At 50.2% G+C, this 17,937-nt stretch overlaps 1 protein-coding gene across 2 annotated transcripts in view; it reads left to right on the top strand.

Annotated features, from left to right (window-relative positions):
• The first annotated feature begins 4,626 nt into the window (after positions 1 to 4,626).
• LOC140409287 (N-acetyllactosaminide beta-1,3-N-acetylglucosaminyltransferase 4-like) overlaps positions 4,627 to 17,937 on the top strand; it is a 49,581-nt gene continuing 36,270 nt past the window's right edge. The window contains exon 1 of one of the 2 annotated variants that reach the window (XM_072497662.1): positions 4,627 to 4,707. Coding sequence is in view for 1 of the 2 variants with exons in the window: in XM_072497661.1 (XP_072353762.1) it covers positions 5,192 to 5,201 (10 nt within the window). In the remaining variant the exon portion in view is untranslated. Of the gene's footprint in view, positions 4,708 to 5,111; positions 5,202 to 17,937 lie in introns of those variants that run through there. The other variant, XM_072497661.1, reaches the window with a different exon arrangement.

Here is a 17,937-nt window from a genome sequence, read left to right as displayed (position 1 = left end):
TCCTGGCAAAATTGGACCATTCCTGGCTTGCGAAGCAGGGGCCATTGTCCAACATCACAGTGAGTGGGATGCCGTGACGAGCAAAGGTCTCCTTGCAGGCACGGATGACCGCCGATGATGTGATGTCGTGCAGGCGTACGACCTCCGGGTAGTTAGAAAAATAGTCTACAATCAGAACATAGTCCCTGCTGAGCGCATGGAACAGGTCAACGCCTACCTTAGACTAAGGGGATGTGACCAACTCATGGGGCTGTAGGGTCTCACGTGGTTGGGCCAGCTGGAACCGCTGACAGGTGGGGCAGTTGAGCACTGTGTTGGCGATGTCCTCATTGATGCTGGGCCAGTACACAGCCTCTCGGGCCCTCCATCGGCACTTTTCCACGCCAAGATGGCCCTCGTGTAGCTGTTCCAAAATGAGCTGGCGCATGCTGTGCGGGAACACGATGCGCTCCAGCTTCAGGAGGACACCATCAACTACTGCCAGATCGTCTCTGATATTGTAGAACTGCGGGCATTGGCCCTTGAGCCACCCGTCCGTCATGTGGCGCATGACACGCTGTAGTAGGGGGTCAGCCGCAGTCTCGCGGCAAATGTGGATAAGGCGTTCATTCGTGGCCGGCAGATTGGAGGCCGTGAAGACCACATGGGCATCAACCTGGCAGACAAACTCCTCTGGGTCACACGGGGTGTTGACTGCCCTGGACAGAGCGTCGGCTATGATCAAGTCCTTGCCCGGTGTGTATAGGAGCTGGAAATCGTACCACCGGAGTTTAAGCAGAATGCGCTGGAGGCGAGGGGTCATATCATTCAGGTCTTTTTGTAAAATGTTGACCAGCGGGTGATGGTCGGTCTCGACAGTGAATTGGGGGAGGCCGTAGACGTAATCATGAAATTTTTCGACCCCAGTCAACAGGCCCAGGCACTCCTTTTCGATCTGCGCGTAGCGCTGTTCCGTGGGGGTCATGGCACGTGACGCATATGCAACGGGGGCCCATGATGAGGCCTCATCGCATTGCAGGAGCATCGCCCCAATGCCGGATTGGCTGGCATCCGTTGAAATTTTTGTTTCCTTCGTGGGATCAAAAAATGCCAATACCGGGGCCATGGTAAGCTTGGTCTTAAGCTCCTCCCATTCACGCTCATGGGCGGGAAGCCATTGGAAGTCTGTCGTCTTCCTGACCAGGTTCCGGAGAGCTGTGGTATGGGAGGCGAGGTTGGGGATGAACTTCCCCAGGAAGTTGACCATGCCCAAAAATCAGAGTTCCGCCTTCTTATCCGCTGGCTTCTGCATGGCCGTGATGGCTGCCACCTTGTCTGCATCCGGCCGCACACCCAACCGGGAGATGTGGTCCCCTAGGAACTTGAGTTCCGTCTGGCCGAAGGAACATTTGGCTCTGTTGAGGCAAAGGCATTTGTCCCGTATTCGTTTGAAAACGCGCTGGAGGCGACTGATATGATGATGTCGTCAACATAGATGCGCACACCTCAATGCCCACCATCATTTGCTCCATGATCCGGTAGAATACTTCAGATGCCGATATAATCCCAAACGGCATCCTGTTGTAGCAGTATCTGCCAAACGGGGTATTAAACGTACACAGCTTTTTGCTGGACCTGTCTAGTTGAATTTGCCAGAATCCTTTTGAGGTGTCAAGTTTGGTGAAGATGTTGGCCCGAGCCATCTCGCACGTGATCTGCTCGTGCTTGGGGATAGGGTAATGCTCCCTCATTATGTTGCGATTCAGATCCTTTGGGTCAATGCAGATCGGGAGCTCGCCGGAGGGCTTCTTTACGCACACCATGGAACTGACCCAGTCGGTTGGTTCCGTCACTCTGGAGATCACTCCTTGGTCCTGGAGGTCCTGCTGCTGCTGCTTGAGGCGGTCCTTGAGGGGTGCTGGGACTCTGCGACGTGCATGAACCACAGGCGTGGCGTCTTGTTTGAGCAGGATTTTGTAAGTGTATGGAAGCGTGCCCATGCCTTCGAAAACGTCGCGGTGATGGTCGATGATGGCATTGAGTTGCACCCTGAAGTCCGCATCCTGGAAGGCAGACATGTCCTCTGGAGAGAGAGAGTGTACTCGTTGAATGAGGTTTAGGAGTTTGCACGCCTGTGCGCCTAGCACAGAGTCCTTCGAGGAGCCCACAATCTCGAAGGGAAGGATGGCTTTTCGCGAGTTGCGCGTTACTTCGAGGTGGGATAAACCGGTAGCAGGAATGACGCTGCCATTGTAGTCCACTCGTTGGCAGGTCGACGGAAGAATGGTTGGTTTAACCCCAAGGGTCTGAAAGACTGACCACGCTAGGAGATTAGCGGAAGCACCAGTGTCCAGGCGGAATCGTATCTGGGATCGGTTGACGGTCAGGGTGGCACACCACTCGTCGTCTGGATCAATGCTGTGCACCAACAGCGGCTGGTGGTTTTGATTCGGGGACAGCCTGTTCTTTGTTATGACAGCGACTCGAAAAGGCTCCCTCGGGTCCTCGGTGTCACTGGTCTGCGGGAAGTCGGAATCGGACTTGGTTTGGGCGTAGATAACTGCTTGTTGCAGGGTTCTTTGGAGGTTTATTTCATTTCCTGGTTCAATTTGAGGCATTGTGCGGTCATTCCAGGTGAAGGAAGGTTGTTTTACAGCTTTAAAAGATTTTTTCTTTGATTTGGGACGTTTCCCCTTTAAATGGGCGTGGTCTGGGGCCTCTGACGTCATGACAGGCGTGACGTAGCACGTAGGAGGCGTTTGCACATGCGCAGATCGCGGTTCCTTTACTGATGGCCGTTTTTGTGATTGCGCATGTGCGGCGTCGCACAACTGCGCAAGTGCAGTCCCTTTAGAAAAATGGCCGCCGACCAAAATCGTTCTCTGCTCCGGGAATTCATCCTCGAGGTGAGTACTGGCGCTTCTCTTACCTTTCGTTGCTGGTTGGAGTGTGTTTTCCTCACAGTATTTGCCGAATTTGTCCAGGACTGCCTGGAAGTCGCTCCTGTTTTGCCCCTTGGAGAACTTGAATTTTTAAAGATTTCTTCTGCTCTGGCACCGGCAATGGTGAGGAGAAGCTCTGTTTTTTCAGGAGCGGCCAGGTCTTCTAGTTCGGCTGCCAGAAGGAAGATTTCAAACTTTTGCCGGAATCCCGCCAGTTTTTGCGGAGATCACCGTGGCACTGGAGCTGCTGCGGAACCCGGATCTTTAGCATCTTGCCTGGGTATCGTTGCTGGTTGTCACTGTATGCTGAGGTATGGCTATCTGGACTGAACCAGTTCACTCCTGGTACCATGATGTGTTGGGTGTTCTGGATCACAAACAGGTCACCAACACTTGAAGTGGTGCAACTCTATTTTATTATAAGGTCAACTATATTGACATACTTGAACTGTGGGTAAATGCAATACCAGCTTTAACTGTTGACCCTTGCGTAGTCCTAACTAGGTGATGCAATCAGCACATGGTGAATGTCTGTGTTGCAGGCTGTGAGCTCTGTGTTCCGAGCTGGCTGCTACTAGAATGAGCGGGAACTCTCCTGTCCCCTGTCTTTATAGTGTGTGTGCTCTCACTGGTGATTGGCTGCGGTGTTGTGTATGCTGATTGGTCCCACTGCATGTCCATCAGTGTGTGTGTGCGTCTGCACCATAATATACTGGTGTATTTTTCATGGAATTTACAGTGCAGAAGGAGGCCATTCGGCCCATCGAGTCTGCACTGGCTCTTAGAAAGAGCACCCTACCCAAGCCCACACCTCCACCCAATCCCCATTACCCAGTAACCCCACCTATCCCCATTACCCAGTAACCCCACCCACTACTAAGGGCAATTTTGGCCACTAAGGACAATTTAGCATGGCCATTCCACCTAACCCGCACATCTTTGGACTGTGGGAGGAAACCGGAGCACCCGGAGGAAACCCTCGCACACACGGGGAGAACGTGCAGACTCCACACAGACAGTGACCCAAGCCAGGAATCGAACCTGGGACCCTGGAACTGTGAAGCAATTGTGCTAACCACAATGCTACCGTGCTGCCCAAATAGTATATTATGTATATTATGACAATGACCTTTGTATAGTTACCTTCCAATTTGGTCTGTGCTGCCGAGGGAGGTGGGAGGGCCGCTAGTGCCTCTTCAGGGATAACAAGGTGCCATTTCTCCATGTCGCTCCTTCTGGTCGGGGCCATGGACAGACATAAATTCAGGTCATGAGATAGCAATGGCACAGCTCTATATTTAAAAAAAAAAAGATTACACAGGGTGAGGTCTTATTCTCGTACAATTGTTGATAACCATTGTAGAAACATGCAAACATAGAAAATTGGAGCTGGGGTAGGCCATTTGGCCCCTGGAGCCTGCTCTGTCATTCAATAGGTTCATTACTGATCCTCTAAGTCAATGCCACACTCCCACGTTCTCCTGATAAACCTTACGAATTGTAGTACTTACTTTATGTGTGTCATCAACACAATTCTGCGCATGCTGCATTGATGGTTTTCAGGAAGCTAATTATCTGAACTAATTACCTGTCATTTAAACAGAAGAGCTGAAAAGGAAAGGGATTCAGGCAGGCACTAGGGCCTTGATGTGTGTAAAATATTGTGGGGCACGTTTCCTACGTCACAGAAGATCAAGATAATGTAGCTAACTGAAAGGAAAGAGTTTCAGTCAGAATAAGCTGGTATCTGCGGTACCTTACAAGCAGTGAGGGTGACCATCGTCAGGTGATTATGCTTATCATTTTATTTGATAAAGATGAGAAATCGTAGGGAAAGCTTTGCTTGCCGAGAAATTCAAATTGCCGCAGGAGTCAAAATATGCGTTTTTGGGGGTATAAAACATTTACACTGGAAAGGACAGGCTTAATACCTCGTGGCCAGTAAAGTTGTATTGATGTTGAATGCATTTTCTTAATAGCTGATGCTATCTGACTGGAAACTCAAACCCAAGGGAGAGGGGGAAGAAGTGAGAGAAAACGGCTCTCCTCCGGGCTGAGAACGATCGTCTGTTTTATTGACCGTGGAAAGCTAACACACACCTTCCTGTCTTGTAACTTGAGGGCATGCCCTTCCAATCAGGGCTGTATTGAATGATTGTCAGTGCCTCTGTTTCTAAGAGCTAAGAGCAATTCACCAGCCCTGGTTGTGGATTGTTGGTACGCAGACAGGCTCTTTTATTTTTTGTGGTTTCAGAACGGAAGAAGTAGGAATGGGTGCAGGTGAGTCAAGTCATTTGAGATCTTCTTCATATTTCTTGATTTCCTGAGGGGGGATAGAATTCACAACCCTTTAAGTGAAGAAATGTTTCCTAATTTCTGTCCTGATGGTAATCCTTTTTCTTGTGAAACCGTGCTCCCATGGTGTAGGTCACCTAGTCAGTGGAAACACAATCAGGGGAAAACAACAACACCAGGCACAGTGGTGGCACCATGGCTGGCTCTCTTCCGCAGGGAAGGTCAAAGCGCAGAAGAGCCGTAATTATAAGGGACTTCATAGTCAGGGGCACAGGTAGGGGCTTCTGTGGCCGTGAAAGGTTCTCCAGGATGGTATGGTTGCCTCCCTGCTGCCAGTGTCGAGGACGTATCTGAATGGGCACAAGGCATCCTGAAGTAGTGAACAGCTAGAGGTGGTGGTGCACATTGGAACTAACGACATAGGCAGGAAGAGTGATGAGGTCCTGCAGGGTGAGTTCAGGGAGTTAAGTAGTAAATTAAAAACAGGACCTCTAGAGTTGTAATCTCAGGATTACTCCCAGTGCCACGTGCCAGTGAGGCTAGAAATAGGAAGACAGTACAGCTAAACATTGAAATGAAATGAAAATCGCTTATTGTCACGAGTAGGCTTCAATGAAGTTACTGTGAAAAGCCCCTAGTCGCCACATTCCGGTGCCTGTTCGGGGAGGCTGGTACAGGAATTGAACCGTGCTCTTGGTCTACTTTAAAAGCCAGCGATTTAGCCCAGTGGAGGGAGGGTCTCCGATATCTAGATCATTGGGATTTTTTTCTTTCTTTTTTTAAATTTAGAGCACCCAGTTCTTTTTTTCCAATTAAGGGACAATTTAGCGTGGCCAATCCACCTGCCGTTGGGTTGTGGGGGTGAGCCCCATGCAGACACGGGGAGAACACGCAAACTCCACACTGACAGTGACCTGGATTTAACCCGGGTCCTCGGCACCGTGAGGCAGCAGTGCTAACCACTGCGCCATCACACCTCCCCGATCATTGGGATCTCTTCCGGGGCAGATGGGTCATCTACAACAAGGAGGAGTTGCACCTAAACTGGAGGGGCACCAATATCCTGGCTGGGAGCCTTGCTAGCGTCACTCGGGGGGAGGGAGAGGGGGGGGGGTCTTTAAACTAGTATGTGGGGGGGGGGGGGGGCGAGGGTGGTGGGGGGGGAGGGAGGGGGGTCTTTAAACTAGTGTGGCGGTGGCTGGAACCAGAGCAGTAGGTCAGCAGGTGACATAACTGAGGGAGAGCTAGAGACTAAGTCCAGTAAGACTAAGGGGAAAAGCAGGCAGGGTGATGTTGCTGAACGCAACGGGACTAGTGGTCTGAAGTGCATTTGTTTCAATGCGAGAAGTATAACTGGAAAGTCAGATGAACAGAGTTTGGATTAGTACTTGGAACTATGGTGTTGTTGCCATTACAGAGACTTGATTGATGGAGGGACAGGATTGGCAGCTAAATGTTCCATGATTTGGATGCTTCAGGCGGGATAGAAGGGGATGTAAAAGCGGTGGGGAGTTGCATTACTGGTTAAGGAGAATATCACAGCTGTACTGCGGGAGGACACCTTGGAGGGTTCAAGCAGCGAGGCAATAAGGGTGGAGCTCGGGAATAAGAAGAGGGCAATCACAATGTTGGGGGTTGCTACAGGCCTCCCAAAAACCAATGGGAGATAGAGGAACAGGTATGTGGACAGATCTTGGAAAAATGCATAAACAAGAGGGTTGTTGTGGTAGGTGATTTTAACCTCCCCTATCTTGACTGGGACACACTTAGTGCTGGAGGCTTAGAGGGGGCAGAATTTGTAAGGAGCATCCAGGAGGGTTTCGGGAATGATATGTAAATAGTCCAATTAGGGAAGGGGGCCTACTTGACGCGATATTGGGGAATGCGCCTGGCCAGGTGATCAAAGTTTCAGTAGGAAAGCTTTTCAGGATCAGTGACCATAATTCAGTAGGTTTTAAGGTACTGTTGGTCAAAGATAAGAGTAGTCCTCAAGTGAAGGTGCTAAATTGGGGAAAGGCTAATTATAACAATATGAGGCAGGATCTGAAGAATCTTGATTGGGGGCAGCTGTTTGAGGGTAAATCAACACCTGACATATGGGAGTCTTTCAAACGTCAGTTGATCAGAATTCAGGACCAGGACTCCCGGTGGCGGCTATGAAGGAGTAAGTCGCACATTTAGTGGCTCCCGCTCGGGTCGGACCTTTGGACCTTTTCCCCCAATTTTCTACTGGACTTGATTTGAAAAACTGATGACAGAGGCAATTGTGTGCTGAATTCCCGGTGCATGGAGAGGAGGATTAGAAGTGCTCGTAAAGGCAGAAACCGAAAGACCGAGAAGGCTTGGGCTGAAGCTGCAGCAGGAGACAGCATGGCGGAGGACAGGACCTCTGGCTTGTCGACCCAGCGGTCAACGGAGCAGCTGATGCAAGTTATTCAGGAAGGCTTCGCTGAGCAGAAACAGGACTGCTTGGACCCGATAAAAGAGTCAATTGAGCGGCTGGAGCTTAGATTGGATGCCCAAGATCGGGCAATCCAGAAGGTAGAGAAGGCATTGGCTGAGTAGGAGGAACATCAAACTGCGGTGGAGTTGGAGGCGGGGGTGTTGCGAGACCAGCAGAAGAAGCTCCTGGAGAAGGTGGAGGACCTAGAGAATAGGTCCCGCCTGCACAACATGAGAATCGTTGGGCTCCCGGAGCGGTCCGAAGGAGCGGACTTTGGGGCATACATCGCGGACATGTTTGAGAAGCTGCTGGGGGATGAGGCATTCTCCCGACCCTTGAAGGTGGACAGAGCTCACAGAGCACTCGCGAGGAAGCCGCGAATGGGAGACCCCCCCCCCCCCCCCCCCCCCCCCCCAGCCCGAGGGCAATGGTGGTGAAATTCCACAGGTACTTGGATAAGGAGCGCATTCTACAGTGGGCCAAGCTGTAAATGGGACAACAGTATCCTGTGGGTCTACCAAGACCTGAGTGAGGAGATGGCTAGGAGAAGAACAGGCTTCAACCAGATCAGGTTGATCCTTTTTAAGAAAATGGTGAAGTTCGGACTGTTGTAACCGGCCCTTCTCTGGGTCACGTATGTGGAACAGCACTTTTATTTTGAGCCACCTGAGGACGCGCTGGACTTCGTGAAAAGGAAAGGACTGGTGGTGGACTGAGAATTTTGAACTTTCCTGCAACGTTCATGTTTTTAAAAAAAAAAAAAAAAAGTTTCTCGTTTTTTGTTTTGAGGAAGCTGTCTGTAATGCCTTCTGCATTGATTTGGGACCAGTGGCAGAGCTGAGTGAGTTAAGGTTTACATTTGCACTGTTGGGGGATGGAGGTGTGCTTGTTTAGATTTTGGATCTCTTACTTGATCTTTGTTGCCGTTTTTTTTTTTCACTGCCTGTTTTTCTGTCGGGCAATTTTAGTGGGATTGTTTGTTATTGGAGTATGTATGAATGAGCAGGGGGGGAACAATAGGTGGGAGACTTTTCGGCACCAGGGATGGGGGCCACCAAGCTAGCTGGGCGGGTTAGCTCACGGAAGTGCAGTGGGGGTTGTGCATATGTTAGGTTTATTAAAGAGGTTGGGTTACATTGGGCGGGATTCTCCCCTACCTGGCGGGGCGGGGGGTCCCGGTGGGACGCCTTGGCGTGAACCACTCCGGCGTCGGGCCGCCCCAAAGGTGTGGATTCCTCCGCACCTTCAGGGGCTAGGCCTGCACCTTTAGGGGCTAGGCCTGCCCCGGAGTGGTTGGCGCCCCGCCGGCTGGCGTGCAAGACCTTTGGGAACCTTGGATAACGAGAGATATTGTGAGCCTAGTCAAAAAGAAAAAGGATCACCGTGTCTGCGTGGGTCTCACCCCCACAACCCAGGGGCTGTTTAGCACACTGGGCTAAATCGCTGGCTTTGAAAGCAGACCAAGGCAGGCCAGCAGCACGGTTCAATTCCCATAACAGCCTCCCCGAACAGGTGCCGGAATGTGGCGACTAGGGGCTTTTCACAGTAACTTCATTGAAGCCTACTTGTGACAATAAGCGATTTTCATTTTTCATATTCATTCATGTGTAGGGTAGGTGGATTGGCCAAGCTAAATTGTCTCTTAATTGGAATAAAATTGAAACCAAGAAGGAAGCATTTGTCCGGTCGAGAAGGCTGAGAACAGAAGAAGCCCTTGAACATATGTCTATCCAATAACCATTTGAATGCCCTTCGTGTTGGCGAGTCCACGACTGTTGCAGGCAGGGCATTCCATGCCCTTACTACTCTGAATAAAGAACCTACCTCTGACATCTGTCCTATATCTATCTCCCCTCAATTTAAAGGTATGTCCCCTCGTGCTAGACATCACCATCCGAGGAAAAAGGCTCTCACTGTCCACCCTATCCAATCCTCTGATCATCTTGTATGCCTCAATTAAGTCACCTCTTAACCGTCTTCTCTCTAACGAGAACAGCCTCAAGTCACTCCGCCTTTCCTCATAAGATCTTCCCTCCATACCAGGCAATATTCTGGTAAATCTCCTTTGCACCCTTTTCAATGCTTCCACATTCTTCCTAAAGTGCGGCGACCAGAATAGCACGCAATACTCCAAATGCGGCCGCACCAGAGTTTTGTACAGCTGCAACATTGACCTCATGGCTCCGAAACTCAATCCCTCGACCAATAAAAGCTAACACACCGTATGCCTTCTTAACAACCCTCTCAACCTGGGTGACAACTTTCAGGGATCTATGTACATGGACACTGAGATCTCTCTGCTCATCCACACTGCCAAGAATCTTACCATTAGCCCAGTACTCTGCCTTCCTGTTATTCCTTCCAAAATGAATCACCTCACACTTTTCTGCATTAAACTCCATTTGCCACCTCTCAGCCCAGTGCTGCAGCTTATCTATGTCCCTCTAACTTGTAACATCCTTCCGCACTGTCCACAACACCACCGACTTTAGTGTAATCTGCAAATTTACTCACCCATCCTTCTACGCCCTCCTCCAGGTCATGTATAGATTGGTTGGAGACTTGGGCAGAGAAATGGCAGATGGAGTTTAATCCGGACAAATGTGAGGTAATGCATTTTGGAAGATCTAAACAGGTGGGAATTATACAGTAAATGGCAGAGCCCTTAGGCAGTATTAACAGGCAGAGAGATATGAGCGTACAGGTCCACAGATCACTGAGAATGGCAATGCAGATGGAGAAGGTAGTCAAGAAGGAATATGGCATGCCTTCATTCATCGGGGCACTGAGTATAAAAATTGGCAAGTCATGCTGCAGATGTACAGAACCTTAATTAAAGTTTTATTATATGTGGGCCACATTTGGAATATGGCATACAAGTCTAGTCGCCACACTACCAGAAGGATGTGTCACTTTAAATCTGTCCCCTCTCCTTCTTGATCCTTTTACGAGTGGGAAAATGTCAATTACTAGGGGATATAGGTTTAAGCTGTGAGGAGGAATGTTTAGAGGAGATGTGCGAGGCAAATCTTTACACAGGGTGAGGAGTGCCTGGAATGCCCTGCCAGGGGAGGTCTGTAATCAGATATGATAGCAATGTTTAAGAGACATCTTGACGAATACATGAATAGGATGGGCAAAGAGGGAAAAACACGGAGAGACAATGGGCGCTATTAACTAAATGGGAAGAAAGTCCCATAGCGAGCGCGTTTAGAGCTCGTAGCACCGAGAAACCCAAGGCGATCAAACGTGACTCGCATTTAATAAGGGATCTCAGCGAGGAAAGCACGGCTGAGGCTACACAGACCCCGTTTTGTACACGAAGGGACTCTGCTCAATGGAACTCCTCAGTGTAGCGAGAGATCGGGATGCCATTTAAAAATGGCTTCCCAATTTTAAAAGCCCAGAAGTGACCCCCCCCCCCCCCCCCCCCAACCAAAGCCTCAACGCACTATGGGAGGGTTCATAGCCCTCACCCCCCGAACCCTACTCGACACCCACGCTGGACACCCCAGGTCCCATCGCACATGCGCAGAAAATGCCAGCTTGGCAGTGCCAACCTAGCAGCACCAGCAGTGCCAGGTGCCAAAGGGCATGCACCTGGGGGCCTCCGATCCCCTGGATCCAATAGATTGTAGAGATTGCAGGACAGGTTTACAAGAATGATTCCAGGGATGAGAAGCTTCGTTATGAGGATAGATTGGGGAGGTTGGGACTTTTCTCCTTGGAGAGAAGCAGGCCAAGAGGAAATTTCATAGAAATATTCAAAATCATGAGGGGGCTGGACAGAGTAGACAGGGAGAAACTGTTCCCACTCGTAAAAGGATCAAGAAGGAGAGGGCACAGATTTAAAGTGATTTGCAAAAGAAGCAAATGCGATGTGAGAACAAAGGTTTTAATGGGTCCAAGCAGTGTGTCGTTAAAAACAGTCATTCTGCCTGACTGCCTGTTTCACTCCCCTGACTAACTCCACGACCAGGTGCACACAGCCTCCCCCAGTATACGTGAGGCCTTCGCAACTGGTGTATCATGAATAATTTGAATTATTAAACTTTCTTCATGGGGCGGCATGGTGGTTAGCACTGCTGCCTCTTGGCGGCGAGGACCTGGGTTTGATTCTGGTCGCGGGTCACCGTCTGTGTGGAGGATGCACATTCTCCCTGTGTCAGCGTGTGCCCCACCCCCACAATCCAAAGATGTTCAGGTAGATGGATTCGCCACCCTAAATTGCCCCTTCATTGGAAAAAAGGCATTGTAGAATCATAGAATTTACAGTGCAGGAGAAGCCCTCTCTGCCCATAGAGTCTGCACCGGCTAAGCTACTTCTACAACTAACAGGCCTATACTTAACTTCGGACTAGCCCACCAGGTCAGGGGAACAAATAGCCTTTCGTTCGGAATCTGAAACTGCGGGATTCAAAGTCGGTATGGACTGGTAGCTAGGAGCGCCTATCTCGTAGCGAGCGTCGACTTGAGACTTACTTCAGGGATGCGGCAGCTTGGACCGTTCACTCTCGGGGGTTGCTTCGTGTTGCTGAGTGACCCGGTCAAGGAGAGCGATTTGAACTTGGGGCTTAACTTTTATAGTCCCCAGGGGCTTCCTGCCTTTTTCGGGGTGGACCCTGTACCTGGTTCTAGGTGATTGGACTTCGTTCCAATCGCTTGGTTCGATTTCTCCAATACTGGAGCGGTTCCCTGATCGATGGGCGGTCTTGAAGTGTTTGTTAACCTCTTTCATGTTGGCTCCTGCTGGCGCCAGGGAGTCTGGCTTAGCTTTGTTTGTCCTAAATGTTGCGATTGTTCCCGGGGATTGCTCATTAGTATGTAGATGGCTGCTACATTATTATGCTGATGGTCGCTGGTATCAATGTTGTCTGGGCTTTGCAGAGTTAAATACACAGCAAACCTGCACCTGCTGGTTTCTGCCTGTGTTGGCTGAATTTCCCTGCAGCCTTTGCCGTTCTCCATTTTAAATCGGGAGTTGGCCCACTTGGGTAGCTACACTCCCTCCTTGTGATCCTAACGCGAAGCGTGAAGGATCACATAACTGCGTTGTTTTACATTTCCTGACCCGGCGAGCACGCTTCTTATGTCTTCTACACTGACCATAACTATGCAAAACATTTTTAACTGACAATTCTGAGGAGCGCTATGTCAAACAGGGACATGCATTACAAAACAAAAAAATGGGAACCTCTAACTACATTCACTTAAACATTTCATCACTCTAACTTCCTCAACCATACAAATGTCACAACGGACGTCTCGGCACTCTATACCAACATCCCCCATGATGACGGCATTGCTGCAACAGCCTCAGTACTCAACACCGACAACTGCCAATCTCCAGACTCAATTCTGCAACTCATCCGCTTCATTCTGGATCACAACGTCTTCACCTTCGACAACAAGTTCTTCATCCAGACGCACGGAACAGCCATGGGGACCAAATTCGCTCCCCAATACGCCAACATCTTCATGCACAAGTTTGAACAAGACCTACTCACTGCACAGGACCTTCAACTGACGTTATACACCAGATACATCAATGACATTTTTTTGCTTTGGACCCATGGCGAAGAATCACTGAAACGACTACACGATGACATTAAGTTCCATCCAACCATCAGACTCACCATGGACTACTCTCCAAAACCAGTTGCATTCTTGGACACACTCATCTCCATCAAGGTTGGTCACCTCAGCACTTTGCTTTACCGCAAACCCACGGATAACCTGACTATGCTTCACTTCTCCAGCTTCCACCCTCAACACATTAAAGAAGCCATCCCCTATGGACAAGCTCTCCGTATACACAGGATCAGCTCAGACGAGGAGGAGCATAACAGACATCTACAGACGTTGAAAGATGCCCTCGTACGAACGGGATATGGCGCTCGACTCATCGATCGACAGTTCCAACGCGCCACAGCAAAAAAACGCACCGACCTCCTCAGAAGACAAACATGGGACACAACCGACAGAATACCCTTCGTCGTCCAGTACTTCCCCGGAGCGGAGAAACTACGTCATCTTCTTCACAGCCTTCAACACGTCATTGATGACGATGAACATCTTGCCAAGGTCATCCCCACACCCCCACTACTTGCCTTCAAACAACCGCGCAACCTCAAACAAACCATGGTTTGCAGCAAACTACCCAGCCTTCAGAACAGTGACCACGACACCACAACCCTGCCATGGCAATCTCTGCAAGGCGTGCCAGATCATCGACATGGATACCACCATTACACGTGAGAACACCACCCACCAAGTAGGCGGGAGAAACGACTCTGCCAACGTTGTCTACCTCATACGCTGCAGGAAAGGATGTCCCGAAGCGAGGTACATTGGCGAGACCATGCAGACGCTGCGACAACAAAAACGAATGAACGGATATCTCACGACAATCACCAGGCAGGAATGTTCCCTTCCAGTCGGGGAACACTTCAGCAGTCAAGGGCATTCAGCCTCTGATCTCTGGGTAAGCGTTCTCCAAGGCGGCCTTCAGGACGCGCGACAACGCAGAATCGCCGAGCAGAAACTTATAGCCAAGTTCCGCACACATGAGCGCGGCCTCAACCGGGACCTGGGATTCATGTCACATTACATTCATCCCCCACCATCTGGCCTGCGAAATCCTACCAACTGTCCTGGCTTGATACAATTCACACCTCTTTAACCTGGGGTTACCCCATCTCTGGATCTGTAAAGATTTAATCACCTGCTAATGCTCGCATTCCTAGCATTGTTTGGCATCTTTGAATTTGTCTATATGTGTTTCTGGATCAGACCTCTTCATTCACCTGAGGAAGGAGCAGCGCTCTGAAAGCTAGTGACATTGAAACAAACCTGTTAGACTTTAACCTGGTGTTGCAAGACTTCTTACCATACAAACAAAATCATAGCAGTATTATACACTTTCTGGCTTGGCGGTCAAGGTCAGGATTATACACTTGCTGTCATATCCGAAAATAGGGGATCTGATCCTATATACCTGGGTGCGAGTGTGGTAGGCTCTCCTTCTCCATTTTCTCAGACGCATAGTTTGCATGATGCCGCAGAGTATCGCCAATTCCAATAGGGACTCATTAAATAGCACGGAGTACCAGGTTATAAACCTGTCACACCAAGATGGTGTGGTGTCGCATGTGACTGGGCTCTGGATACTGTGGGGAAGTGAATCATTAACGGGTGGGGTTGAGGTCGGGGGTTTGCGTTCTCGCGCAACCAAACGTTCATTATAACGATGAGCAACACTGAGGATGTCCTCATGGTTCTTCTTCTTTTCTCGTCTCTGGTCCTGGAGCTTCTGAAGTTCTGTGGAATCAAGCATAGTGTCACTATCTTGGTTTAATATCTCGTATGATAGCCTGTCTGTCATTTAGTGCCAATTACTCCCTTAATAATTGGTCACCTATGTGTGACTCCCTCATTTTTTTTTTTTTCAAAAACTAAATTTCAAAACAAGACACACTTACAAATACTGAACCAGTGCAAGCCGTCTCGCAGATTGTGCAGTTTACCATCCAAATGTTTGAGGATGTAAATAGCAGAAGGTTGGCAACCTAAGGGTTACCTGAAACAAAACAACTTTTTGAACCAAACTTTCCGAAATTAGGTGCGTATGGGCCGCGATGGGTAAGAGTTGGCTGGAGTCCCTGGGTAGGACGGCGACCAATGCCATGTGTTCCCTACCCGAGCGTAGGTGAGCAGAGGGGGTTCCCAGGCAGGGCGGGTCCCAATGCCGTTTCTCCACTGCCTGAGCAACCGACAAGAACAGGCAAGAAATGTCGTCATCGTGGTGGGTTGCCGTATTGCTTCTTCCTTCGAACCAGAAGGGCCGTTACGGACGGGGCTCTTGTGTATCTGTCGACAGATGAGTTCCTCTGAACTGACGTCTGGGACATTAACAAGTCTCTGCGGCCAAAGTAGTTCCTCTGAACTAGCGTCTGGCCAAACTAGTTTCTCCAACTGCCAGTGGGCGTCAGAAGGGTGGTGTCGTGGGGCCGTGGAAAAAATTTCCGGTCTGACCTACAACATTTAACAAAACACTACAAACAACATAAAACATGCTGCAGGTTCCATCAGAATACGGGACATCATAAATCACATTTGGGCTGGGGTGTAACTAGCATATGGAGGGAGTGCAGCGTGACCGAAGAAGAGGAAGGAGGAACAAAACAAAAATGAAGTGGCCTTGCTGAGGTAACGCTGCCATGAGAAGTGGTGGGTAAGCGCTCACAGTTTGCATGGGGCAGCTGGGATCTTGTAGCTGCTGTGAGTGGTGTTCTCTTGCATATCTGGGGGCTAGTCTAGCTGGTGGGGGTCTCCTACAATCTCGGGCGAAGTGTCCTGACTGCCCACAGTTGTAACATGACCCCTGGGACACGTAAGGTGGAGCAGGCTCTCTGGTGCATTGTTCCCTTGGGTATGGTTCCCTGGGGGAGTGGGGGGGGGGGGGGTTCGGGGCTGTTGGTGTCTTTGCTGGTTCGGGGGGCATTTGTGGGCTGATTCCGTTGCTGTTTCAGGGGGGCTTGACATTCTCGCGCGTATTGTCCGCAATTGTAACATTCCGGTGGTTTCTGTGGGGGGCTGTTCCTTCGTTTACCCATGCGGGGTTCTGGTGCGTTTTAACTGGATGCTTGTCTGCCTGCTCTTCCTCGGGTTTCCTAACTGCGGGTTTGTTTTGTACAGACTGCTCCCAGGTGCGGGACAGTCTTTTTAGGACCCATTTCTCGTTATGAGCCTCCTCTGAGGGATCATTATTCGCACAAGCTTTTTGTCTTGTTTCTGTGGCCTGGGAGATAAGGGTGCGTATCCGCTGCTTGACTCACTCCGGGTCCCTGCTAGCCCTTTGCAGGTTAGTGAACCGGCTCATTTTTTTTCCACGGAATCTTGAGAGTTAAATGGCAGCGTTTTTATGTCGGCGTGGGGACAGTGTCCCATTTTGGGAGAATCACGTCTTTCGGGACATTTGGGAGGAAACCGGAGGAAACGCATGCAGACACTGGGAGAACGTGAAGACTCCAAGGGGAGTCAAGCTGGGAATTAAACCTGGGACCCTGGTGCTGTGAAGCAACAGTGCTAACCACTGTGCTACCATGCTGCCCATTAAAGTGAGACTAGCTGTCTCACTCTCGTATGCAGATTTTCTAAAAAGAGATTTCAATGCTGTCACCACCACAGCCACCATGTTGGAAGATTCCTCTCTCGGACCGTATTTTATGTTAGTTGTGACTGGCAAAGGAACAACCTCAGACACTAATGTCTGAACTCTAATTGATTTATTGGATAAATAGAATTATAGCTAGATATACAAGTCTAGGAGTTACTCAGTGAAAGTTATGGGGCTGGATTCTCAGTTTGGGAGGCTAAGTCCCCACTCCGGTGTGAAAACGATGGTGTTTTATGTCAGGAAAACTGGCGCCAAGTGGCCACCAGTTCCCTGCTCTGGGGGGGAGGGGGGTGGCAGGGGCGAGTGGGGCCTAGCAGTCAGGCAGCGTAGTGCTCCCAGCTCTAGCTGCCGATACGGCCCGGAGCATTGCCGAGTCCGTAGCTGCGCATGCGCACGGCGGAGGCCTGCAGCGGCAGTGCTTCATGGCGGACGCAGCCCATGGACCCGGACTGCAAAAATAGTCCCCCCCCCCCCCCCTCCTCCCTTTGGCCGCTTGCACGCCCCGACCACCCTCCCACAGAGTCCCCAGCCCCGAATGAAGCCCAACCTGCCTGCGGATCGGCTCTCCCCCGAACGTGGCGGAGCTGGACTGAGTCTGCAGCCGCTACGCTGAGTTCACGACGGGTGAGAACACACTTGTTCCACGCCGTCGGAACTCGGCCGGTCGGGGACGGTGCATCGCGGGGTGGACCTCCGACAACGGCCTGAGGCCGTGGATACAGGGGCGGAGCATCGCCAAAGGGGTGCCGCCCCCGATTTTGGCACCATCAGGGATCCTTCGCCCCTGTGCCGATCGCGATTTCAGCGTTGGGGATCGGAGAATCGAGCCCATGAACTTTCTCGCCCTTGACTGATGGTCATGTGTCTCTATGATCACCTTGTGGGGGCATTGTTCTGTTGCTCTTTTTAGCCTTAGTTTATTAGCTCTGATTATGTCACCTTTGCTCACGAGTCGCCAGGTATCTTTCTGATACCGCCACGTGGTGCAAGCTCGAGTTATGATTAATAAGTCAGCACACCGCTTAGTAAGATTGAAATCAACGGTCATTTATTATATACAACAGGTAATGCTTATACAATAATCCTACTATCTATATAGA

The sequence above is a fragment of the Scyliorhinus torazame genome, chromosome 3 (assembly GCF_047496885.1).
Source record: "Scyliorhinus torazame isolate Kashiwa2021f chromosome 3, sScyTor2.1, whole genome shotgun sequence".
Lineage (NCBI taxonomy): Eukaryota > Metazoa > Chordata > Chondrichthyes > Carcharhiniformes > Scyliorhinidae > Scyliorhinus > Scyliorhinus torazame.
Note: the sequence above shows the minus strand (reverse complement) of the source record. Positions and strands in the feature narration are given on the sequence as shown.